The sequence below is a fragment of the Puma concolor genome, chromosome E3 (genome assembly GCF_028749965.1).
Source record: "Puma concolor isolate L17-30 chromosome E3, mPumCon1.1.hap2, whole genome shotgun sequence".
Lineage (NCBI taxonomy): Eukaryota > Metazoa > Chordata > Mammalia > Carnivora > Felidae > Puma > Puma concolor.
Window position 1 is genome coordinate 8,235,114 of NC_141682.1, and position 21,058 is coordinate 8,256,171.

Genomic DNA, 21,058 nt, shown 5'->3' on the forward strand with positions numbered 1-21,058 from the left:
CTGCTCTCTTGTCTTCTCCTGTCTTGAATGAGTATCAGTACCTGGCTGGACCAGAGGGGCCCCCAGCCCACGGGCAACACCAGAAGGCTCTGAGCCATTCATTTATACATTCATTCAGCCTTCATCAATTCTGCAAACTTGTATTGAAAGCCTACGCTGTGTTAGGTGCAGGGAATACAGTGGTCCTGGTCTTCATGGAGTAAAGAGTGGCAGAACACAGCAAAATGGCTGTGCGATCTGGTTAGAGTTAATGGTAAGAGACACACAGGGTACAATGGGAGAGGTCTCAAATGCAAGCTGGGTGAGGTGGAGGGAAATCTTTCTGGAAGAAGTGACAGCTTTAAGCTGAGGCTTAAAGCATGAAGAGGAATGAGCCAGGGAAAGGCAATTGATGAAGGATGGCTCAGTCTCACCCAGAAGTGAGAAAGAGGAGGGCAGATTCCAGGAACATAAAGAATAGTTACTGCTTGAGGGCAAAAGGGTCATGGTGGGAGAGGAGGTGGAAAGATGACCCATACCAAGTTACTTAGTCTTTAAGTATCAGCAGTTTGGGCCCACGTGGGAAAATATCTGATCGGCACTGCAGACAGCTCAGTTTGACTGTAGGACTGAGAATGGGTGGACAGGGGATGGAGATTAGAGTGGCCTGGATCAGAGAGGTGACAGTGCAGAAGAAAAATTGTCTAGTGTGAAAGATCTTTAAGAAGCAGGACCAGCAGATCATGAGGATTTGATGGGTGTTTGGAGAGGAGGAATGACACCAGATTTCTTGGCTGCTGGCAATGTAGAGTGCCCTTTGATGAGATGAGGAAGGTCAGGAGGAGGAGGATGGGGAAGAAGATGAAGAGTGGGCTATGTGGAGTCTCAAGTGCCTGGGACCCAGCCACATTGAGTGGTTGAGTAATGGAACAGTGTGTGGTGGATAGAAAGTGTCTGCAGCGGAGACACTGGTGTTGGTTTTCCTGGATAGAAGTTGCTGGAAGCCCTGGGAGTAGACCAGATGGTCTGGGAATCATTATAGCATAGGAGTGAACATTTCCCAGGAAAGAATCTTGAGAAGCACCAGCATCTAAGGGATAGACAGGAGAAGCAGAGCCCCCAAAGGAAAGTGGAAAGAAGGAGACAGAAGGGAAGGTGGGAAGGGAGCCTGGAAGGTGTCTTCTCCCAGCAAGGAAAGAGGGAGATCTATACTGTCAAATGCCCATGGGGTTCCATGCCTCAGCATCCTCTACTCCATCTTGACCTCCTGCCCAGTACCAGTGTTTGTTTCAGTCTCCATTTTGGCACAAGTTTTTGTTGTTTTAAGTACTCCTGGCTCCTGCTCCTGACTTCTCTGTCACAATGTCTGTGACTGGTGACAGACCTTGTCTCAAGATCTCTCAGTGCCCCGTTGGCCTTCTAACAAGGAGCTTCTGGGTTGGAATCTTATATTTCTAAAGTGACCTCATGTTTCTTCATTTTAAAAGCATGCTTGTTTGGTTTTCAAAATAAAATCCAACAGCCTCCATTTAAAAAATTTTTAATTTTAAGTAGTTTTTACTGTGGTGAAATGCGCATAACAAAAGGTGGCCATTAATCATTAAATTAATCATTTTAAGTGTATGGTTTAGTGTCATTAAGTACATTCACATTGTTGTGCAACCAGCATCATGGTCCATCTCCAGAACTTTTCCGTCTTTCCAAACTGAAACTCTGTACCCTTTATTTTATTTTTCTTAAGTTTGTTTGTTTTGAAGGGGGGTAGAGAGAGAGAGAGAGAGAGAAAGAGAGAGAATCCCAAGCTGGCTCTACGCTATCAGCGCAGAGCCTGACTTGGGGCTGCATCCCAAAACCAAACCATGAGATCATGACCTGAGCCAAAATCAAGAGCCAGATGTCCAACTGACTGAGCCACACAGACACCCAGCTCTGTACCTTTTAAACAATAACTCTCAATTCTCCCTCATCCCACCTCGGGCAACCCCCATTCTACTTTCTGTCTCTATGAATTGGATTACTCTAGGGACTTCATATTAGTACTCATGTAAATACTCATACACTATTTGTCCTTTTGTGACTGGCTATTTCATTTAGCACAATGTACTCAAGGTTCATCCATGTTGCAGCAGGTGTCAAAAATTTCTTCTTTTGTAAGATTGAAAAACATTTCATAGTACTGTGTGCCACATCTTATCCATTCACCCATCAATGGACACTTCTTAGTTTGCTTCTTTTTAGCTATTGTGAATAATGCTGCTACAAACACGGGTGTATGAATATATCTTCAAATCCCTGCTTTCAATTTTTCAGGATAAATACCCAGAAGTGGAATTGCTGGGTCATATGGTAATTCCATTTTTAATTTTTTGAGGAGCTGCCATACTATTTTCCACAATGGCTGCACCATTTGATCCTCCCTCCAACAGTCACAATGGTTCAATTCCACCATGTCTTCACCCAAGAGCTTCCAGTTTTAAGAATGGATTTCACCCAATGGCATTTATTGTGATCACTGATATTTTGGAATCTTAGGTCATTTTACTCTGCAGCTTCCCTCTGGAATGCTAACTGTTGGAGGGAACAGTCTCTAGTCTGTCCTGCCTCTGGGTCACATAGTTAATTGTGTTTCATCACCCTTCTGGCTTTGTGGGCCCCACTTTCTGGGAGGGTGGGCGACATAGGGTGACTGATGAATCACCAATTCCTGGTTTTAGCAATGGCAGTGTTGTGGTGGAACATGACGTCATCATGGAGGCAAACTACACTTCAGAGTTTGATGAACTATTTGCAAACCTCTCTAAACTCATAAAGGTCAAGATTATGAATGAGACCAAAAGGCTATCTGGTGATTCTGAAGAGTGCAGAGGTAGGCTCTCCTAAAACCCCTTGACGTTGGTGGGGAAAGGGTAGGAATGCCTCAGCCTCCCCTCACCCCATATCTCTCCTCCTTTCTGGAACTCCAGAGACCTCCCTATAGGGATCCAGAAGCCAGGCCCCATTTCCCCAGACTCCAAAGTGCCCCCAACATCTCCCTGTCGCGGGCTCAGATTGTCATCAGCCCTAATGTTCCCATCTGAGCCTGCTTACAGGCCCAGCTGCATCTAGGGATGGGCCATGACCCTAGTAGGGCAGAGGGAAGTGTTTTTGTTTTGTTCTTTCCCACCATGCTTGGCAGCCTCCTCACATCTGTGCTTCAGTGAGGAAGCCACCATCGTGAGCGAGAACGTGATGCTGGGGTTTGACTTGAAGGGTAAGCATCTCTGCAGAGTGGTAGGTGTTGGGGGGACAGGGTGTGGGCAGTAAACATGAGGGCTGGTGGCGCTTTAACCAGGCTGTCTACCCTTCCCCACCCCCCACCCCCCAGAGCAATGCACTCAGAAGGCTGCGAAGGACTATGCCCAGTTCTACTTTGTGGATGAGCTGGATGGGAAGCTGGCCTGTGTGACCAAATGCACCTCGGGGACGAAGTTGCAACTGAACTGTAATGAGGGAGAATGCCAGCTGCAACGCAGTGGCCCCCGCTGCCTGTGAGTGTCCAGCCCCTCTAAGGCCAGTGCCCACTCTCTCTAGTGGTAGGACCACACCCTCCACCATAGTTATGGGGCAGGGGTCAGGGTAGGGGGGGATGCAGAAGGAGTTGGGCACAGCTGACAAGACACGTCCTTCCCCACCCATCCCTCTTTCTTCTACCCAGGTGTCCCTTCACCCCCCCCACCCCCACCAGAGGTGGGGGAGGTGCAGGTTATAGATGTGGGCATTCTAGGAGTGAGCAAGCCCCCTCCTGAGAAAGTTCTAGTCACCAATTCCCAAATCTATATCCATAGATCTCTATCTTTCACTTTCCTTTCAATATCCCAGCTACAGTGCCATTATATCACTCCTAGCTATATATAGCTGGGGCATTAAGCTCAGGAGAGCATACATTAAAGCATAAAATATAAAAATGGTAACAGGTCAGTCAAGGTGCCAGCTAGAGATTAGATGAGTGGGCACCATGTGTCTGGGACAAGGCATCTGACACTCAGATTCTGAATCCTGTTCTGCAATACTGAATCCCCACCTCCTCTCTGCCCCTTAGTCTTGGGGAGCCTCCTAACCTGGGTCCCTCCTAACCAGTGCCTACCCTTCCTTGGAGGGAGAGCCGGCTTCCTGTGCTTTGGCATTGATTTTTTTCTTTTGCAAGATTGGGTGTGAGGGATGTTGGTGGACTGGCCTGAGCTTGTGTGTGTCTCCAGATGCCCAACCTCGGACACACACTGGTACTGGGGAGAGACGTGTGCATTGAGCACCAGCAAGAGCCTGGTGTACGGGAGTGTGGGGGCCGTGGGAGCACTGCTGGTGGTCATGGTGGTGATCCTGACTGTCTTCCTTGGCCGATCCCAGAGAAAACTGCACAGGTGAGCTTATGGATTCGGGCCCAGGGAAAGGGGGCCACAAGACCCCAAGGCTCTCCTCCTTCCCTTCAGCGTTTGGAAGTCTGCTGGGGACCCAGCCCAACTCAGTTCTGGTTAACAGCACAGGGCAGCCCGCTGATCTGATCTGTTTGGCAGAGAGATGCGACCAAACACTTGTGTCCTGAAATTGGATTATGTGATGACATTACCTGGTGTTATCACTTTGGCTGCCACAGGCACCCCTGGGGATGAGCTCTCCAGCATTGCTTTCCCAGCAGTAAAATGGGGGGGGGGAATCAACCCTGAGATGGTTGAGAAGCACAGGGCAGAGCACCTCCAGCAGCCAGAGGGGGGTTCCTCTGATTCTGGTCCATTGCTCCCATCTCACCGATAATGGAACTCCTGTGGAAGGGAGGAAGGGGAAGGGCAGGCCTTGGAGATGTTTTGTTTTCTGCCACCACCCTGGGGGCAGGCCCCTCCCTGACCCAGGGCTTGGCAGTGACAGCCCTTTCCAGAAGCCAAAGGTCAGGGCCCTCTAAGCTCCCTCCACCTCCCTGCTGCCAGCTGCTCAGGGTGTTTCTGTTGGCAGGCAAGAATACAATTTGTGGCAAGGAGAAGATCTTCCTGGCGGCTTCCAGAACACAGGCATCTGGGAAGGTACTTCTCACCAGAGGCAAGGGTGGGGGCAAAGCTGGTGGGTGGAGATAGGCCGAGAAGGCATCACAGCCAGACACGATGTGGCTGTGGGGGCTGCGTGGGTCTTGCCAGCTGGTTTTACAGGTGCTGCGCCCCTGGGCTAGGCCAGTTTCTCTGCAGCCTCCTGACCCCTGAGCCCCCACGTGGTCCTTGCCGACCCTCGTCTTTTCTCTGCTCCTCCCCATGCCCACCCTTTCCCTCCCCCATGCCTTTGCAAGTACTGCACCTCTGTCTGGAAGGTTCCCCTTGCTGGGGGCTCTGCAAGTCCCAATCCCACTCTGTCTCCCACTCTGGTTCAAACACTGCCTCTCCATGGAGCATCCCGTGTGTTCGGGCTCTTCTGATTCCCAGTTGCCGTGGAAAGCCACCATGTCCCACAAGCCACCATGTCCCGTGGTGCAGGGAGATGAAGAATCTCTAGCCACCACCATCCCTGCCCCTGGGCAAGTCCTGCCCTCCCAGTTTCTCCAGACAAACAATGGGAAGGGGCTACAGGTGGCGGAGAGCAGCCGGATCCTGCCCCCAGAGACCACCCCCTGTGAGAGTCTCAGATGTACTCACAGTTGGTGGGAGGACAGGGCCATGCCGAGGGCTCCATGGGCACAGAAATCTGCCCAGTCCGGCCAGGGCAGGGCGGGATCAGAAGACTGCAGAAGCACCCTCACCTGAGCCAGTCTGCAGGCCAGGCAGTGCTGTGGGCTGGTGCATAAGCCGTGTGCTTCCTGCTTCCAGGAACACAGATACCAGTGAGGTCGTGGAGATCTCTGTGGGCCGTGATGGAGGGACCCACTGGAGAGGCTTTAAGGGCAGGGAGCCAGACATGCATTTCGAGCAGCTCACTCAGGGTGAATTGAGGGGGGCAGCCCTAAAGTGGGGAGACCAAGGGGATGGCTCTGCTGTAATGTAGGTGAAGGATGATGAGGCTGGGTGGGGACAGGGGGATGGGAGGAGTGGATAGCAGAAGTAATTTAGATGCCAGTGAGCTGGGCCAGGCTTGTTGCTCACAGGCTGGGGAAGGGAGAAGGCCTGGATGGGGGGAGGGACACTGCCTTGTCGGGGCAGAGGCAGCAGGTGGGGGCACACTGAGTACAGGGGCTGGTGAATAGGGGTACAGAGGCATCACCAGCTCTGGCCTATCTGAAGCCTGGGGAGAAGTCTTGGCCAGTGGGCGGCTGGGAGGCGGCAGGAAGAATACAGGTGCGGAAAAGAGCGGAGTGAAGGGCAGGGTCCCTGGGATGACCTTGAAGGAGGCAGAAAGAAGAAATGGTCGTGGAGAGCCTGGAGCCTGCGGCTTGGAGGCCGAGGAGTGGGGGATGTGCAGGACTGGGAAAATGGCGGCTGAAAGCCCACTCCAAGAGAAGATTCTGGGCACTGCTGGTTTCTGCTTGCTGTGGTTCCCGTGGCCGTGAGGCAGTGTGTGCCGGTGACCCTCGAGCAGGGCCTTCCTCCTGTTCCACCCTCGCCCAGGTCACCCCTGAGCCTGCCCGTGGCCATGACTTTTGACCCTAGGCGTGTCAGGGGGCTGTGTTTCTCTCTTGTCTTCCTGTCACATGGGGCCAGCCCCCCAGGCTCACTCTCAGCCCGGCCCCTTTTTCTGCAGATGAGAATCTGAAGGAAGACAGATTCGCCCTTGAAAACATCTACAGCCATTTCCAGCCCTCTCTGGAGAACGTTGACCCTACTACAGAGGTGACTCAGGGGTCTGTCCCCAGCTAGTAGCTGTTCCATTCCCCCCAGCCCTGCCATCCACCACCCTGGGCTGCCTGGGGGGTGGTGGGCACCCTTGGTCTAGAGGCAGGTAACTTCCATTGGAGCCTCCTGGGCCTCACCTCCTCTCTCCCGCCCCCAGCTCCACATCCAGAGGCCCAGGGTCCTGACAACTGCTCAGTGAGTGAGACAAGAGGCTCCCACCGCTCATCCAGATTTGGACAAGACAGCAGATAGAGCCCACGACAGCACTACTCCCCACCTCCCCTGTTGGTCCAAAGGAAACTGACATCGGGGCCTGAGGTGGCCCGACTCAGAGCTGGTGGGCTTGGTCTGGGCCCTGCTGTGAGCCCCCCTCTGCTTTCTCACACTCTGTCCAGGAGCCCAAGGGCTGCCCAGACATCCTGACATCATTGTTTGCTCCAGAGACGCCCCACTCTGGAATTCCCCCTCCCCCCAATAAAAGAGCTAGGCTTAAAGTAGAGAGCTGTGAGTGGTTTCTTTCCCTCCCCTGCAGGGGCCTGAAGCTCAGGAAGCCCTTCTTGGGGACAGCACTCCTCCCAAGATTAGATGCCAAATCTGGACATGGGACACCCAGCACTCTCAGCCCCTTCTTGTGACCACATGTAGAACCTGGAGCACAGAGCTCCTCGCCTGTCTAGGCCAGGGCAGAATCGGGCCCACCTCTGCCTGAGGTCACTGTGGCAGACGAGCCTGGGGTCAGACCTTGGGGGCCTCAGGCCCAGGGAGTGATGGGTGGGAGCCCACAAAAGGCAAGGAAAGGAGTGAGGACTTGGCTCTGTTGACCTTGGGGTAGGGCAAGGTCACTCTGCACGGCCGTGGAAACTTGTGCTCACCTGGGAGCTCACAGATAGATCTCAGGGCCCACAGATCCAAGAATGCAGCCATCCTGGAGCTGGGCACTGGCCTAGGTGTGGCCATGACTTGCACCCCATGTCCTGGTGGGGTCATCAGGGTCAGTAATGAGAGCTCGAGAAGAAGAGGGGGGGGTCACCTTACCAGGGGGCTGGAGGGGAATGACGGGCACCCTTCTCCTTTCAGGTTCAGGCCCAGCCTCTTCTCCAAGGGTGGGAACCTCCCTCCAAGGGTCTTCTCAGTTCTCCCAGGCTGCTTCAGGGCCCTGTGCCTGCCCCTCTACCTGGTGGCCTGTGTACCTGCGTGCTGCCTGGCAAGGGAGGGGCTCCCCTCCCTCTGCCCTTTGGCCTGAGATAAAATCCGCACCCCCAGTCAGGATAGAAGCTCACACACTGACTCAGGTGGGCTGGCCTCAGCTTTCCAGTGTCTCAGGGATCAAAGGGCTCTGGGGCCCATTTATTACTGGGGTTCTTTGGCTGACACTCATTTTGCGCATTCCTGAGAGGGTGAATGGCAGGTGCGCTGCCCTCCGAGCTCCAATGTCAAGACTGGTGACCATGATGCTCTGCCTGCTGCCCCTTGTCCTTCAGCTCCTGTCTTGCCATGTTGCTGCTGGGCAGGGTGAGTGAACCCCCACCTCGCCTTTTCTCCCCGGTTTGCCCAGGCTCGAGGGAAGGCTGCTTCCGGGGGCGGGCACAGGTTGGGGTATCTTCTGCCTGGAGCTCAGCTCATGTCCCTCACCCTCTCTTCTCCCCAGCTACATTCGGGAGAAGAGCCAGGGCTTTGGGGTGCGTCCAAGTTAACCTTTCTGAGCTTGCTTCCTTTCCAGAAAGAGAATAAGAACTCGGACTTGTCAGGGCTGGAGGGTTAGACTGAAACCGCCCCCCCTGCCCTGCGGTCCCTGGCATATAGCAGATGCTCAACACCCCCTCCCCCCCCCCCCCCCCGCCACAGTCCCTGACATATAGCAGATGCTCAACCGATATTAGGGTCTGTCCTTACCCTGTGGATGTGCCCCTCCACCCCCCTGGCCACCTCCCCCCAAACATCCAGGCCTTCCTTTCATAAGAGACAAAAGCCTGAAGTCTCTGCTCTGACTCTTGTTCTGGCCATTTCTGTATCACCCCACCCCTGCCTTGTGCCCCGAGCATGTCCCAGGGCTGTCGGGCATCCCAGAACCAGGAAAGGGGCCACTGCTCTAGCCAAATGGGCACAAGCTGGGGTTTTGGGAGCCCCAGATTCTAAAAATGCAGTGAAACAGCTGTGTGCTGTGGGGCAGCTCAGTTCATCTCTGGCTTCAGTGTCTTCCCCTAAAGGACAAGGGTTGGGCCCACTAAGGATTCCATGGCCATGGGGACTGGGCTCAGGTTGGCAGAGAATGACAGGGGTTCCTGGTCACACCTTTCAGGGGTTCCCTCTGCTACTCGCCTGTCCCCAGAGAAAGAGGGAGGGGAAAAGGCAGAAACGAAACTGCAGGCCTCAGATTTGCACTCCCTTGAGACGTGCAAATCAGGAATGGCCTGGGTGGGGTGGGAAGGGGTCTTAGACGCAAAAGTGGGGGCTCATGCTGGGCCCTGTGGATGTCATTCAGACTGCCATGTCCTGGACTGTGTTTTGCCCTGAGCTCAAAACACCAGGAGGAGCGGGGGCTCCTGGTTCCCTGGACCCAGACCTTGGGCAACTCTTCTCCAAAGAGGAAATGGAGTGGGGGCTGGGAAGAAAGTACCTGTAAATGTAATCCTGGGGCTGGGGCCTCCTTGGCCCAAACCCACCCAAAGGAGACAGGGTCTTCTCTGGAGGTCTACCTGAGGGCTGACTGGCAAATGAAAAGAATGGAGGGAGGCAGGGGGGCCGAAGTCTGGGACAGGGTGGGGCAGTGGCTTGGCATGGTCTAAAGGGCTGGTTCACTGACCTGAACCCTGCCATCACTTGGCATGGACTCCCAATGTGATGACACCCAGAGCTGCCACCTTATTAGTACTGAGAATGACACCCTCTTCCCAGGCACTGTGTGTGCTGTTCAGATTCTTAGTGACTTATCTCTAATAGTGGCATTTTAGGCACTAAAATGGGCCTTAGTTGGGGAAGATGTTTCCAGCTCCTTCTCATTCCTCCACTCCCCTGCTCTCCCCTTTCTGCTCTCTGTTCCTTCTTTCTGGCCCCTCCCTCCACTCCCTCTCCCTCTCTCCCCCTTCTTCTTTTTCTCCTCCTCCCACCCCTTGGTCTCTCCCACATTCTGCACCCTGTGGCTCATCGCATCTCCACTCCCAGTCTCCCCCCTCAGTGAAATGGAGCCTTGGAGACTCTCTGGGATTCTGTGGTCCCCTCTCTGGGCCTGGCATCAGCTGGTCTGTAGAGCCCTGGCCAGCCTTGAATGGCACCTGACTCTCCCATGTGTCCTTTTGGGGACCCAGAGCCACATCCCTTCTCAGGCTACTGGGCTGGGGATGCCTGAGTGGGGCGTGGGCCTTGAGGAAGAATCTGGTGGCCTTTACCTGGCTCTTCCCGGCAGGCACACCCTCTTCTGGCCGTCTGGCCCCTCCTTCCAGCACACCCTGGTTATATTGCTTGTCAACGAAACACAACATTCTGGGCCCAGTCGAGCCCTGTCCAGCCCTGGCAAGTGCCTCTTACCTCCCATATCCAGCACAGATGTGTCCAAGGCCTGGATGCTCAGTCATCTCCTTCTGCTCGCTTCCCCCCCTTCCCTTCCCCAACCTGAGTGCTTTTGCCCACCCATGTCCTCACCACCCTCCTACTGTCATCCTCCTCTTCAGGGAGTCACTCCAGTGGCTATACCCCCAACCTCACCTCCATCAACAAGGTCCTTCTCCTCTGAGGAGCCTTCCTAGGGGTCACCACTGACCTCTCTCTCCTTGAATCCACTGCTGCAACCACAGGTGACCAGAAAGAATTTCCCTTCCAGGGCCACCATAACAAATTAGCACAACCTGAGTGGCTTAGAACAATGGAATTTCTTGTCTCACAATTCTGGAGGTCAGAAGTCCAAGACTAAAGTGTCAGCAGGCCATGCTCCCTCTGAAGGCAGTAGGGAAGGAAAGATCTATGCCAGGCCTCTCCCCTGGCATCTGGTAGATGCTGGCAATAGACATTCCTTGGCTTGCAGGCACGTCACGCCGATCTCTGCCTTCATCTTTCCCTGAGGGGTTCTCCCTGTGTGCACGTCTCTGTGTCCAAACTTGTCTTCTTTTTTTTTAAGTTAAGTTTATTTTTTTATTTTGAGAAAGAGAGAGAGAGCAGGGGACAGGTAGAAAGAGAGGGAGAGAGAGATTCCTAAACAGGCTCTGCGCGGTCAGTGTAGAGCCTGATGTGGGACTCGAACCTATGAACTGTGAGATCATGACCTGAAACCAAGAGTGTGGCATTTAACCGACTGAGCCACCCAGGGGCCCCCAAACTTCCCTTCTTGTGTTTTTGATTTTGGCTATTCTGACAGTGTGAGGTGATACCTCATTGTAGTTTTGATTTGCATTTCCCTTTTGATGAGTGATGTTGAGCATCTTTTCATATGTCTGTTGACCATCTGGATGTATTCTTTGGAGAAATGTCTGTTCACATCTGTCCATTTTTAAATTGGATTATTTGATTTTTGAGTGTTGAGTTGTGTAAGTTCTTTTTTTTAAATGTTTATTTATTTGGAGAGATAGAGCTCGCAGGGGAGGGGCAGAGAGAGAGAGGGAGAAAGAGAATCCCAATCCTAGTCTGACAGTGCAGAGCCCAACACAGGGCTTGATTTCATGAACCATGAGATCATGACCTGAGCCAAAATCAAGACGTTTAACCCACCTAGACACCCAGGCGCCCCTGTATAAGTTCTTTATATATTTAAGATACTAACCCCTTATAGGATATGTTGTTGCAAATATCTTCTCCCATTTAGCAGGTTGTCTTTTAGTTTTGTTGATTTTTTCCTTTGCTGTGCAGAAGCTTTTTATTTTGATATACTCTCTGAATTTCCCTTCTTTTAAAAAATGTATTTAAATTCATGTCAGAATTTCCCCTTTTTATAAGGACACCAGTCATAATGGTCATAAGCCCACCCTAATGGCCTCATTTTCACTTGATTTCCTCTGTAAAGACCTATATCCCAATAAAGACATGTTCTGAGGTCCTGAGGGTTAGGAATTCAGTATAATTTTTTGAGGGATGGAAAAATTCAACCCATGAAAATTGCCAAGAATCAAAAAAGCTAGATAGCATACTGGTTGTTGAGAATGTGGGAAAGAGACACTGCCAGCCACAGAAAGGGAGTGTGATTGGTACAGTTCTATAGAAGGTCTTTTTTTTTTTTTTTTTTTTTTAAGAAGGTCTTTGAGAAAAAAGGAACACAATATCCAGGGCACATGCTCTTTTGCCTGGCAATTTCCATGTGTAGGAATTTGCCCAATGGATACACTCATATACCAATGCAAAGTCGCAAATACAGGGATATCCATATTCACCTTAGCAAATGACGTGGCGTCTCTCTGTTGCTCTTCTCTGAGTTCTCTTCTGTTCTTTTCCCTGCTTTTAAGGGCTCATGTGATAACATCGGTCCTGCCTTGAAAATCCAGGATAGGGGCGCCTGGGTGGCTCCGTCGGTTGAGCGCCGACTTCGGCTCAGGTCACGATCTCGCGGTCCGTGAGTTCGAGCCCCGCATCGGGCCCCTGTGCTGACAGCTCAGAGCCCGGAGCCTGTTTCAGAGTCTGTGTCTCCCTCTCTCTGACCCTCCCCCGTTCATGCTCAGTCTCTCTCTGTCTCAAAAATAAATAAATGTAAAAAAAAAAAAAAAAAGAAAAGAAAATCCAGGATAATCTACCTATTTGACCTGATCAGTCAATTGATTAGCAATGTCATACTTGCCAAGTTCCTTCTGCCACGTAACATAACATACTCTTGGAATTAACACCAGGGGGCAGAGACCATGAGGACCAAAATTCTGCCTACCACACAGCCCAAACACCCATCTCTAAGAGGTAAATTAAATAAATCTATACATCTATATCATGGAGCACTATGTAGTCATTACAAAGAAGGAGGTAGCTTAATATGCTTGAGACAATGAAAAAAAGCGAGACACAGAACCATGTATACAGTATGCAACCATACCTCTTTTAAGCACTTGTTGATGTATATAATATCTGAAAGGTCTCACAAGAAACCAGTAATAGTTGAGTCTGAAAAGGACAATTTGGATATAAGGTGGGAGAAAGGCTTATTTTGTAAGTTTTGTATCATATGTATACATTAATTATTCCAAAACCAAACCCTGTTTCCTTTTTCTTCCTCCTTTTCTTCTTCCGCCTCCTCTTGCTTTTTTTTTTTCTTTTACAGCACAGGAAGATAATCTTTACTATATTTTAAATAAAAACAGAGCAGATATCAAGTCCCTAGGTATTTTGATTATTATTCTTTTAAAATAAGGTTTCAGTAACAATAATCAGGAGCAAGACTTAACTGCACAGATATTTTGGTCATTATAATCATCCAGGACACAAAAGCCAGCAACACGAAGTAAAATAAAGGTCATGGCTGTGAGAATTTTTGACTTGCCAAAAATATAGACCGCTATATGAAACTCTATCTTTGTATTATCTCAACATTCTTCTTTATCTAAAAAAATTTTTTAAACATTTATTCATTTTTTAAGAGACAGAAAGAGACAGTGCCAGTAGGGGAGGGACAGAGAGAGGAAGACACAGAATCCAAAGCAGGCTCCAGGCTCTGAGCTGTCAGCGCAGAGCCTGATGTGGGGCTCGAACTCACAAACTGTGAGATCATGACCTGACCTAAGCCAAAGTCCAGTGCTTAACCAACTGAGCCAGCCAGGCACCCCTTTTTTTAATTTTTCAAATGCTTATTTATTTATTTTTGAGAGAGAGAGAAAGACAGCAGGGAAGGGGCAGACAGAGAGGGAGATAGAGAATCCCAAGCAGGCTCCAGGCTATCAACACAGAGCCTGATGCGGGGCTCTAACTCACAAACTGTGAGATCATGACCTGAGCCGAAACCAAGAGTTGGACGCTTAACCGACTGAGCCACCAGGTGCCCCTAAAATCTTTTCCTACATAAATGATGCTGCACACAATAAGAGATAATCTGCCAATTTACCATGAGATTGTTCAGAAGCAAGCTCTGATCAGCCTAGAGCTGATTGAAGACTCTTTGAAGAGTCTTTCACATTTGTCATCCAGCACATTAATAAGTAACAATTACTTTTTTAAGGAAGGACACACTGGAAGGGCGCTTGGGTGGCTCAGTCGGCTGAGCATCCGACTTCGGCTCAGATCATGATCTCATGGTTCGTGGGTTCGAGCCTCGCGTCCAGCTCCATGACGACAGCTCAGAGCCTGGAGCCTGCTGAGGATTCTGTGTCTCCCTCTCTCCATGCTCCTCCCCTGCTCACACCCTGTCTCTCTCTCAAGAACAAATAAAGATAAAAAAAAATTTTTTTTTAATAAAAAGAAAGGACACACTGGCAAACTGTTAAGTTAACGGCTTTGGCTGAACACTTTTAGTCTGTCACAGGTCAATAGCAATGGTAGAAACATTGACTACACAGTTCATGGTTCGGTCCTCCCATCTTACACTACAGGTTCCATCAGAGGTGGCAACCCCCCAAAATAGCAACTGGCTGTGTGAAAGCCATATGCGCTCCTCTGGACCACTGCACAGGTCACAACATATTTATAAGCATTTCCCAACATAACCAAATGTGTTAAGGTTTGCTCTACTATGCTTGCAGTCTGTTGGTTGATGTTCTTCTGGTTATAATCTTCACCACTGAAGGTCCTATTCATATGCTCTTTAAGGATATTGTTGGCTTCATCAGCATTGAAGCCAGCCTTGTGGCAGTGGCAGTGTACTCCTCCATGGTGGCACTAACCCCCACAGAATGGAGTCTTCTCTTGTTTTTTGTTTTAAGTATAATTCCTTACATGAATCCTGAGAATCTCAGTGTAGGGCTGTATTTCCTAGGACTGACGCAAGATCTTCCTGAGTTCTCTCTCTGCCCAATGCCCTGTGAATTATAGGCTTTTCCAGTTTGCCTGGTGGAAAGAGCATTGTTCCCATGCCTACGTGAGAGCCAGGTCTCTTTCCTTCTAATCTTTTCCAGTGGCATTTCCTGGATCTTGGGTAGTTTCTTGAGAAGCAAGCTCTGATCAGCCTAGAGCTGATCAGGGACCCCTCTGTGCTAGTCTCCCTCCCAGTAATTCTGTCCTGTGAACTCTAGCTGCCTCGTTCTTTCAAGACACTGGTCTACATCTCCTCAACCCAAGAGATCTTGCTGGAAACCCTCTCAAGTCAGTCAGCTAGGGTGATCACAGGCACATCCAGTGTATTGAAAATCATTGCTTCCTGTCTTTGCTATGGTTATCAGGTTATTTGGGGGTGGGTGTTGTTTCCGGTAGGAGGTCGAATCCAGTCTCTGATGCTCCATCTTGGCCAGAAGCAGAGCATAATGTTTTTATAAGGGCCTTTGATGAGTGTTTAATCTATTTTACATACTTGGCCAATTAAATTACTTTAAACATTTTAAGTTACATTTATAAAATTAATACATTACATTTCCTATTTAAAGACTTCAATTGTTTGATTCATAAACAAAATCTTTTCAAGTACTCAAGAAACTCCATAAACCTAATACATTAAAATGTTTATTTTTAAAACTTCCTTCAAACCTTCAAGCCTAATACATTATATATATGGTGGATCTTAAGTACTCTTAAATGTTCTAATACTGTTTATAATCTTGGCAAGATTTTCATGTAAAATGACAAGTCTAAATTGATCACTCAATTATATACTTTATTTTTTAATGTTTATTTATTTATTTTTAGAGAGAGAGGGAGAGAGCAAGGGAGGAGCAGAGAGAGAGGGAGACAGAGAATCCCAAGCAGGCTCCACACTGTCAGTGCAGAACCCAACACGGGGCTCGAACTCACAAACTGTGAGATCATGACCTAAGCAGAAACCAAGAGTTGGACACTTAACCAACAGAGACACCCAGGCATCCCTCAATTACGTATTTTAAATTGAAACTACAAGGTTGCCACATTAAGCCAAATTCTCTTGAATATTACAAATATATTAAATCTCAAGTGGGAAAAGGTTATTTGATACAAAAGGTTTGAGTTTCTTGAAGATGATTAGAGTAAGTGTATCTGTTCCTAGGGTTAAATGAAGCTCTTTACTGTATTAGGATATTTTTGTATATGCTATAACAAATATGCCCCAAATGTGTCATCGCTCAACCGCGGTAGAAGGTTTTTTCCCTGCTCATGTAACGATAGGAGAGCAGATGTTCCCGGTCGGCAGGTAGGTTTTCTTCATGTCGTGATCCAGGGACCTGGCCTCCTTCTTCCTAGGCTTCACTATCTTCTTGGGCCTCCGTGCTATCTGACTCCAACTGGCAGAGAGATCAGGACCACCAATCAGGACCACCGGGGAAGTTTCTGGGCTGGCCTGGAAATGGCATGCTCAGTTGTGCTCACATTCCATTGGAAAGGACTTAGTCACATGTAAATGCTTCCTCGAAATCTGACTCCCGAACTGAGCAAGAGCTCCCTTTCCCACAGCTGCAAAACCTGAGGTTTGCCCCAATCTCTCAAGATTTTCAAGACCTTATCCCTCAAACCCTGGTCTTCTCGCTTCACCTCTGTGTGAATGAGGTCCTGATGCTTGATTTCTAGACCGTGAAACAAACACTGTGGCCCTTTCCAGGGGAGGCAAGGGGTGGGGGTGGGGAGATGAGGTTGGGCAATCACAGAGACTTGGGGAGAATAAAGGACTCGCAAATGAGAAGAAATGTTATAGCTCCAGGAGACTAACCTCCGTTTCTCTTTTTCAGACATCCCAGAGGACAGGGCTGTATGGGATGGAGGAGGGTGTGTGTCTCAGGGGAACCCCCGGAACCCTCAGTGCAAGGAGATGAAAGAGATCCATGACACAGGTGAGGCCCAGCAGCCCTGGAGATGCTGGGAAGGGCACCTCTGAGCAAAAGGACTGGAAAACTCATAAACCCCAATCCCCCCCAACATTTTACAGTCCATGACTACATGGTTTTTAGGGCCTTAAGATTATTAAAAGTGGATGGGAACCAGCCAGGATATATGGAAAGGGGTTCAGGCTCTGCTCAACTCAAAGAGCCTAGAGGAGGGAAAGAGAGACATGGATATACCTGCAACAAATATTTCTGGTTCATTCAGACAATGGAATTTGAAACCAGATTTTTTTTTCTAAAAAAGCTACAATAAACACCCCACTTAGTACCCATTACTCACACAGACCTCTGTGGACTCTAGAGGGCTTAAAATATTTTCAAAAGCATTGACAAAAGTGACACAATCTGACAACGTTTACAGGAACTGCAAAGGAAGAATCATATCTGACTGACAGTAACAAAATGCTGATAAATTTTAAAAGGAGTAGAAAATCTGGAAGAAATCCCACCATAAGCACCTCCACGTTGTCTGAAGAGGAAACTGTGGTTGTAGCTACCAAAAACAATACCAGCAAATTACCTTCTTCTGAAGACGCCGCTTCCACTTCAACATCCACTGGAGGTGCCACCACAACGTCTTCTTCTTCAGAGGCCAGTTCGTCTACACCTTCCACTGAGAGCACGACCACAGTGATCTCTTCTGCAACAGCCACTTCCTCTCCAACCCCCACTGAGAGTCCCACCACAGTGCCTACATCTACAGATCTCAGTTCCTCTCCTACTCCTACTGACATTGCCACACCAGTGCCTTCTTCTACAGAGCCCACTTCCTCTCCAACATCCACTGAGAGTGCCACCACAACGTCTTCTTCTTCAGAGGCCAGTTCGTCTCCATCTTCCGCTGACATCACGACCACAGTGATCTCTTCTACAACAGCCACTTCCTCTCCAACCCCCAATGAGAGTGCCACCACAGTGCCTACATCTACAGATCTCAGTTCCTCTCCTACTCCTACTAACAATGCCACACCAGTGCCTTCTTCTACAGAGGCCACTTCTTCTCCAACATCCACAGAAGGTGCCACCACAACGTCTTCCTCTTCAGAGGCCAGTTCGTCTACACCTTCCACTGAGAGCACGACCACAGTGATTTCTTCTGCAACAGCCACTTCCTCTCCAACCCCCACTGAGAGTCCCACCACAGTGCCTACATCTACAGATCTCAGTTCCTCTCCTACTCCTACTGACATTGCCACACCAGTGCCTTCTTCTACAGAGCCCACTTCCTCTCCAACATCCACTGAGAGTGCCACCACAACGTCTTCTTCTTCAGAGGCCAGTTCGTCTCCATCTTCCGCTGACATCACGACCACAGTGATCTCTTCTACAACAGCCACTTCCTCTCCAACCCCCAATGAGAGTGCCACCACAGTGCCTACATCTACAGATCTCAGTTCCTCTCCTACTCCCACTGACAATGACACACCAGTGCCTTCTTCTACAGAGGCCACTTCTTCTCCAACATCCACAGAAGGTGCCACCACAACGTCTTCCTCTTCAGAGGCCAGTTCGTCTACACCTTCCACTGAGAGCACGACCACAGTGATTTCTTCTGCAACAGCCACTTCCTCTCCAACCCCCACTGAGAGTCCCACCACAGTGCCTACATCTACAGATCTCAGTTCCTCTCCTACTCCTACTAACAATGCCACACCAGTGCCTTCTTCTACAGAGGCCACTACCTCTCCAACCTCCACTGAGAGTGCCACCACAACGTCTTCGTCTTCAGAGGCCAGTTCGTCTCCATCTTCTGCTGACAGCACGACCACAGTGATCTCTTCTACAACAGCCACTTCCCCTCCAACCCCCAATGAGAGTGCCACCACAGTGCCTACATCTACAGATCTCAGTTCCTCTCCTACTCCCAATGACAAGGACACACCAGTGCCTTCTTCTACAGAGGCCACTTCCTCTCCAACATCCACAGAAGGTGCCACCACAACGTCTTCCTCTTCAGAGGCCAGTACGTCTGCACCTTCCACTGAGAGCACGACCACAGTGATCTCTTCTGCAACAGCCACTTCCTCTCCAACCCCCACTGAGAGTCCCACCACAGTGCCTACATCTACAGATCTCAGTTCCTCTCCTACTCCTACTGACAATGCCACACCAGTGACTTCTTCTACAGAGGCCACTACCTCTCCAACATCCACTGAGAGTGCCACCACAACGTCTTCTTCTTCAGAGGCCAGTTCATCTCCATCTTCCGCTGACATCACGACCACAGTGATCTCTTCCACAACAGCCACTTCCCCTCCAACCCCCAATGAGAGTGCCACCACAGTGCCTACATCTACAGATCTCAGTTCCTCTCCTACTCCCACTGACATTGCCACAACAGTGCCTTCTTCTACAGAGGCCACTTCCTCTCCAACATCCACAGAAGGTGCCACCACAACGTCTTCCTCTTCAGAGGCCAGTACGTCTGCACCTTCCACTGAGAGCACGACCACAGTGATCTCTTCTGCAACAGCCACTTCCTCTCCAACCCCCACTGAGAGTCCCACCACAGTGCCTACATCTACAGATCTCAGTTCCTCTCCTACTCCTACTGACAATGCCACACCAGTGACTTCTTCTACAGAGGCCACTACCTCTCCAACATCCACTGAGAGTGCCACCACAACGTCTTCTTCTTCAGAGGCCAGTTCATCTCCATCTTCCGCTGACATCACGACCACAGTGATCTCTTCCACAACAGCCACTTCCCCTCCAACCCCCAATGAGAGTGCCACCACAGTGCCTACATCTACAGATCTCAGTTCCTCTCCTACTCCCACTGACATTGCCACAACAGTTCCTTCTTCTACAGAGGCCACTTCCTCTCCAACATCCACTGAAGGTGCCACCACAACGTCTTCCTCTTCAGTGGCCAGTTCGTCTGCACCTTCCACTGAGAGCATGACCACAGTGATCTCTTCTGCAACAGCCACTTCCTCTCCAACCCCCACTGAGAGTCCCACCACAGTGCCTACATCTACAGATCTCAGTTCCTCTCCTACTCCTACTGACATTGCCACACCAGTGCCTTCTTCTACAGAGCCCACTTCCTCTCCAACATCTACTGGAGGTGCGACCACGTCTTCTTCTTCAGAGGCCACTTCGTCTCCACCTTCCACAGACAGCAGTACCACAGAGTCTTCCTCTACAGAAGCCAGTTCATTACCAACCCCCACTGAGAGTGCCACCACAGTGATTTCTTCTCCAGCAGCCACTTCATCTCCAACCCCCACTGAGAGTGTCACCACAGTGCCTACATCTACAGATCTCAGTTCCTCTCCTACTCCTACTGACATTGCCACAACAGTGCCTTCTTCTACAGAGCCCACTTCCTCTCCAACATCTACTGAAGGTGCGACCACAACGTCTTCTTCTTCAGAGGCCACTTCGTCTCCACCTTCCACCGACAGCACTACCACATTTTCTTCCTCTACAGAAGCCAGTTCATCTCCAACACCCACTGAGAGTGCCACCACAATGATTTCTTCCACAGCAGCCACTTCCTCTCCAACCCACACTGAGAGTGCCACCACAGTGCCTACATCTACAGATTTCAGTTCCTCTCCTACTCCCACTGACATTGCCACAACAGTGCCTTCTTCTACAGAGCCCACTTCCTCTCCAACATCCACTGAAGGTGCGACCACAATGTCTTCTTCTTCAGAGGCCACTTCGTCTCCACCTTCCACCGACAGCACTACCACAGAGTTTTCCTCTACAGAAGCCAGTTCATTACCAACCCCCACTGAGAGTGCCACCACAGTGATTTCTTCTGCAGCAGCCACTTCGTCTCCAACCCCCACTGAGAGTGTCACCACAGTGCCTACATCTACAGATTTCAGTTCCTCTCCTACTCCCACTGACGTTGCCACAACAGTGCCTTCTTCTACAGAGCCCACTTCCTCTCCAACATCCCCTGAAGGTGCCACCACAACGTCTTCTTCTTCAGAGGCCAGTACGTCTCCACCTTCCACTGACAGCACTACCACAGTGATTACTTCTAGAGCAGCCACTTCCTCTCCAACCCACACTGAGAGTGCCACCACAGTGCCTACATCTACAGATCTCAGTTCCTCTCCTACTCCTACTGACATTGCCACAAAAGTGCCTTCTTCTACAGAGACCAGTTCCTCTCCAACATCCACAGAAGGTGCCACCACAACGTCTTCTTCTTCAGAGGCCAGCTCGTCTCCACCTTCCACCGACAGCACTACCACACAGTCTTCCTCTACAGAAGCCAGTTCATCAGCCACACCCACTGAGAGTGCCACCACAGTGATTTCTTCTACAGCAGCCACTACCTCCCCAATCCCCACTGAGAGTGCCACCACAGTGCCTACATCTACAGATCTCAGTTTCTCTCCTACTCCCACTGACATTCCCACAACAGTGCCTTATTCT

General features: G+C 50.1%; 1 protein-coding gene and 1 long non-coding RNA gene across 2 annotated transcripts in view; one reads left to right on the forward strand and one right to left on the reverse strand.

Annotated features, from left to right (window-relative positions):
* The window catches only part of LOC147572936 (uncharacterized), a 136,004-nt gene that overhangs the window by 15,058 nt on the left and 99,888 nt on the right, over positions 1–21,058 (reverse strand). The gene's annotated exons all lie outside the window — the stretch shown is intronic.
* On the forward strand, positions 2,689–7,260 carry LOC112859914 (mucin-12). The gene is made up of 7 exons (XM_025923104.2): positions 2,689–2,845; positions 3,155–3,229; positions 3,344–3,506; positions 4,215–4,376; positions 4,963–5,030; positions 6,670–6,758; positions 6,919–7,260. Exons 1-7 carry the CDS (start codon positions 2,728–2,730, stop codon positions 6,958–6,960), a joined length of 717 nt encoding a protein of 238 aa, XP_025778889.2. The 5' UTR covers positions 2,689–2,727; the 3' UTR covers positions 6,961–7,260.

Excerpts from the sequence above, each read along its gene's own strand:
- LOC112859914 (XM_025923104.2), top strand. The coding sequence starts at position 2,728 with ATGGAGGCAAACTACACTTCAGAGTTTGATGAACTATTTGCAAACCTC. Across the intron at positions 5,031-6,669 it reads GAACACAGGCATCTGGGAAG|ATGAGAATCTGAAGGAAGAC; the intron begins GTACTTCTCACC and ends CTTTTTCTGCAG. Across the intron at positions 6,759-6,918 it reads ACGTTGACCCTACTACAGAG|CTCCACATCCAGAGGCCCAG; the intron begins GTGACTCAGGGG and ends TCCCGCCCCCAG.